Raw genomic sequence first — 5,000 nt, 5'->3', positions numbered from 1 at the left:
TTAGTCATAACAAGTATGCTGTCTGTTTGTGTCTCTTTGCAGTTACATTAAGTTTCTTTGTAGTTACATTGTGTCTCTTTGTAGTTACTTTGAGTTTCTTTGTAGTTACTTTGTGTCTCTTTGTAGTTACATTGAGTTTCTTTGTAGTTACTTTGTGTGTCTTTGTAGTGACATTGAGTTTCTTTGTAGTTACTTTGTGTCTCTTTGTAGTTACATTAAGTTTCTTTGTAGTTACTTTGTGTCTCTTTGTAGTTACATTACGTTTCTTTGTAGTTACTTTGTGTCGCTTTGTAGTTACATTAAGTTTCTTTGTAGTTACTTTGTGTCTCTTTGCAGCTGCTTTGTGTTCATTTTCTGTGTGGTTGTTGTCTGAACTCTTTCTGTCTTAAATCTCACTTACTGCCCTCCTTCCAGATGTGCTGGATCCTGCAGCCCACGATGTTCCTTCTGGGCTGAGCCAGAGTCTTACTGGGACCGACACTGGTCCTCTGCTTCCTGCAGGAGGAGTCAGGAGAAGAGGAGGTGAAGATGGAGCTTCCACTTTTTTTAATAAAGAACTCAATTACGAAAAGCTTCCCCCAAACATCCGTCTCACTCACTTCTTCTTCTTCATCATGTTTGCAGAAACGCCGGAATGTCCTGAAACACAAAACGCGCGTTCAAGGACGCAAAGCATCACACGTTTTAAATGTGTGTGTGTGTGTGTGTGTGTGTGTGTGGTTAAAGAAACCGTGTGATCTGAGTGACTCACCCCCGTCTGCTCGGGGGGGCCGCGGGGACGCGGGGCTCTTGAATGGGGTCTTCATTCATCCACCTGTAAGGGGGCAGCCAGCCAGGCCGCCGGTCCAGACTAAACCCTGGTGGAGCCGGTCTGAGTGACAGCAGGCCGAGGGGGGAGGGAGAGGGAAGGTGGGGGGAGGGAGGGAAAGGGAAGGGAGGGAAAGGGAGAGGGGGAAGGGAAAGGAGGGAGGAGGTGGTGGGAGAGAAGGAGCACCAGGAATTAGGCCGGGCCCTGGACAGGCTGCATGAAGGCCGGGTGCAGGCTAACACCTGGAGACCGAGGCGACGTCACAGCTGAGGGACGCGATGAGGAGGACGAGGGTTCAGCCTGAGGGAGGAACGGGTTATTAATAACATCTTTAATGTTACTTTACTCCTTTCAGTCAGCGACCGACGAGATTCACAAACAAATGTAAACATTTACTTTTGCTTTATTTGTCACTCATCGGATCGTCGGTCAGGTTCAATTTAAACCGTCTGTCGATGAAGTGATCAACTAGACCAAGATCTATTAAACCAGGATCAACTAGACCAAGATCTATTAAACCAGGATCAACTAGACCAAGATCTACTAAACCAGGATCAACTAGACCAAGATCTACTAAACCAGGATCAACTAGACCAAGATCTACTAAACCAGGATCAACTAGACTAGTTTACATGCTTAATCTTCTTTTTGTTTTAACAGTAGTTTACATGCTTCATGTTGCTCTTCTTCTGTAGTTTGTTGAGTCCTCCTGTGTCCTGTTATTTCCTGAGACCCAGAAGAAGACGTTTCAAAAACATATGATGTGAGTTGCTGGGAGGAAAGACGAGATATGATCCAATCAATCTTTTCCACAAAAAGTAGATTTCCAGCCACATGAGATTTCTTTGAATCTCTCTTGTTGGATTAAAACCTGCTCTGCTGCCCGTCCCTCTTTCTCCTCTTCCTCCTCCTCAGTGGTGTTGACATAACATTAACCATCACTCAGGGAGGAGAGAGGACCTTCTTCATGCTTCATCTTCACGCTGTGTCGATGATGATGATGATGATGAAGAACAAAGATACAGTGAACACATGATCCTCTGCAGCCTGTCAGTGTGTGTGTGTGTGTGTGTGTGTTTGCTTGTTTTGGCTGTTGAGGATGATGAAGATGACCATCCCAGAGGTCACAGTTTACCTTCCTCCTCCTCCTCTTCCTCACTCACTGACCAGCACGTAACATGAGGCTCCTGCATCTCTAAACATGTGCAGTCACAGCTCCTCCACTGCAGACGGCGGCCATATTGCGCCAGTATTTACAAAAAAAAAACCCGCATCAGTGCAAAAAAAAAAAAAAAAGGCGCAAGCGAACAAAGGGAGCGAAAGGGGGTGGGGGAGAGGGGGGGCTAAAGCTAGCTGCTTTGCGGTAAAAACGTGAAAGTCCGGGTTCGCGGCCCGGTAGCCGGCCCGGTCGTCGGGTTCGGGTTTCGCGGTTCTTACCGAGACAGCAGGTCCGCGTCGCCGCATAATCCCGATCCGCCGCCGCCGTGTGGCTCCGAATCGATCCGCTCCGCCTCCGGTTGGTTGGTGCTCCGCCGCTGCGTCAAGCGGGCCGCGCTGCAGGTGGAGGCACGGCGGAAGTGTGGGGGGGGGGGCCTCCAGAATAAAAGCGCGGATTTTGCTGCAATTTGGGGGTTTCCTTGTTTGTTTGTTTTCTTCTTCTTCTTCCTCCTTTTTTTCGCTTGGCCGGGTGCAGTACTGGCTTTTTAGATGAATACCGCCACCTAACGTCCAGGAGTATGTAGAGCAGGACCCATTTACATTAGTACGGTATATGTATACAAACAATATATAACGTCCTTCTCTCCCTTTTACCACAGACATTTCTCCGCACCTCTTTTTCCGTTTTCCTCCTTCCAAAATAAAAGCCCCGGAAACACAATACAATAGCTTACATAGCTTATATATATATATATATATATATATATATATATATATATATATATATATATATATATATATATATATAATATTATATTAAAGTATAATATAATATATATTATTATATAATATATAATAAAATATTTTATTATATTATATTATAGTATATATATATATATATATATATATATACTATAATATAATATTAATATAATTAATATTAATATAATACTATATATAGTATTACAGTCAGTAGTAGTAGAGTAGAGTAGTAGTAGAGTATCTATATCTATATATATATATCTATATATATATAGATATATATATATATATAGTATCTATATATATATATATATATATATATATATATATATATATATATATATATAGATACTCTACTACTACTCTCTCTCTCTCTCTCTCTCTCTCTATATATATATATATATATACTCTACTACTACTCTACTACTACTGACTGTAATATTACTGAGTCAGTAGTATTACAGTCGGTAGTACTGACTGTAATACTACTGACTTTAGTACCACTGACTCTACTACTACTGACTTTAGTACTACTGACTGTAATACTATTGACTTTAATACTACTGACTTTAGTGCTACTGACTATAATAATACTGACTGTAATACTACTAGCTTTAATACCACTGACTGTAATACCACTGACTGTAATACCACTGACTGTAATACTACTGACTGTAATACTACTGACTATAATACTACTAGCTTTAATACCACTAACCGTAATACTACTGACTGTAATACTACTGACTCTACTACCACTGACTGTAATACCACTGACTCTAGCACTGACTCTACTACTACTGACTGTAATACTACTGACACTACTACTGGCTTTAGTACCACTGACTTGAATACTACTGACACAATTACTGACTGTAATACTACTGACTGAATTACTACTGACTCTACTAATACTGACGTTAGTACCACTGACTGTAATACTACTGACTTTAATACTATTGACACTACTACTGGCTTTAGTACCACTGACTGTAATACTACTGACACTACTACTGACTCTACTACTACTGACTGGAATACTACTGACACTACTACTGGCTTTAGTACCACTGACTTTAATACTCCTGACACTGCTACTGACTGTAATACTACTGACTGAATTACTACTGACTCTACTAATACTGACTTTAGTACCACTGACTGTAATACTACTGACTTTAATACTACTGACACTACTACTGACTTTAGTACCACTGACTGTAATACTACTGACTTTAATACTACTGACACTACTACTGACTTTAGTACCACTGACTTTAGTACCACTGACTGTAATACTCCTGACTTTAATACTACTGACACTACTACTGACTTTAGTACCACTGACTGTAATACTACTTGCCTTGACTCTGGTGTTTGTGTTGAAGCCAGAATCCTTCCTCAGCCGAGTCCCGCCTTTCTCCTCTTTGCCAAATAATGATCCAGTAGAATGTTGGCCCTCGGTTTGCCGCCTCGGTTTCCTGCCAAACACTGAGAATATGTGTTTTCTCTATATTAAACGTACATTAATATATTATTATTTGCTTATATATTTGCTGACAGAAGTATTCTTGTCCAGCCTTTTGGATCATTTTAACGACACAAATAAAACACCAACTGCATTGTAGTGTGGCCGGCGGCGCAACAGGGGGCGCTTTGCTCGATACGTGTCTTTAGAGGCGTAAACGTGTAAACTGATCCAGAGTCCAATGTACACGGACCGTACAACCTACCAACTGTGTAAGGGACTACCAAATCTGAATAAGAGCCGATCTGGGAACAGCTAGCCTTCTGGTCGAGGAAAAAAAAAAGAAAGGCGTTTGTGTTGTCTCACCGGCGCCGGCCCCGTATGGGCGGCGTTTATATTAGACTGACGCGAGACTACGGCGCGACACCGGGGCACCCCGGTGGACAAAACACGGCGACCAACTGTTACGTTACAATCAGAGGGGTAAAAGCCGCCGAAGCGTCACGGGGCATTTTTTTTGTGGTAACCGCCGTTTAAACGTCCATGAAAGCGGAGACGCTCTAGCAGCGGGACACCCTGGAAGGGCCGGAGACACCCCGGGAGGATGTCGAGCAACGAAGATGTGAGCCGATGAACCGCGAGGCCAAAGACGACGTCATGTCGCTCCGCAGCTCGGTGAGAGCTAAAACGTGAAGCTAATTTACCCTGGGACGCGGACAAGAAGCACGGCGGTGACGTCACGCGGCGCGGTCAGACCGCTAACTAGTCGTCCAACTTAAGCTAGTAGAGTAGCGCGAGCTCGTG

The 5,000-nt window shown here is 43.0% G+C and overlaps 2 protein-coding genes across 5 annotated transcripts in view; one reads left to right on the top strand and one right to left on the bottom strand.

Annotated features, from left to right (window-relative positions):
• Positions 1-4,950, bottom strand: part of spinb (spindlin b) — a 14,321-nt gene extending 9,371 nt beyond the window's left edge. The window contains exons 1-6 of one of the 3 annotated variants that reach the window (XM_068604308.1): positions 4,901-4,950; positions 4,092-4,219; positions 2,246-2,529; positions 752-1,108; positions 600-639; positions 401-495 (exon numbers count right to left, since the gene is read on the bottom strand). In XM_068604308.1, the coding sequence (XP_068460409.1) occupies positions 401-495; positions 600-639; positions 752-806 (190 nt within the window). In that variant the 5' untranslated portion in view covers positions 807-1,108; positions 2,246-2,529; positions 4,092-4,219; positions 4,901-4,950. Of the gene's footprint in view, positions 1-400; positions 496-599; positions 640-751; positions 1,109-2,245; positions 2,530-4,091; positions 4,703-4,900 lie in introns of those variants that run through there. The other 2 variants (XM_068604309.1, XM_068604310.1) reach the window with 2 other exon arrangements.
• mfsd14bb (major facilitator superfamily domain containing 14Bb) overlaps positions 4,453-5,000 on the top strand; it is an 11,872-nt gene continuing 11,324 nt past the window's right edge. The window contains exon 1 of one of the 2 annotated variants that reach the window (XM_068604305.1): positions 4,453-4,871. In XM_068604305.1, the coding sequence (XP_068460406.1) occupies positions 4,827-4,871 (45 nt within the window). In that variant the 5' untranslated portion in view covers positions 4,453-4,826. The remainder of the gene's footprint in view (positions 4,872-5,000) is intronic. The other variant, XM_068604304.1, reaches the window with a different exon arrangement.

Source organism: Clinocottus analis, unplaced genomic scaffold (assembly GCF_023055335.1).
Source record: "Clinocottus analis isolate CAN_PGR_092001 unplaced genomic scaffold, fCliAna1.0.p SCAF_67, whole genome shotgun sequence".
Taxonomy (NCBI): Eukaryota; Metazoa; Chordata; class Actinopteri; order Perciformes; family Cottidae; genus Clinocottus; species Clinocottus analis.
The sequence above is the reverse complement of the archived record's forward strand: the minus strand, read 5'-3'. Positions and strand labels throughout refer to the sequence as shown.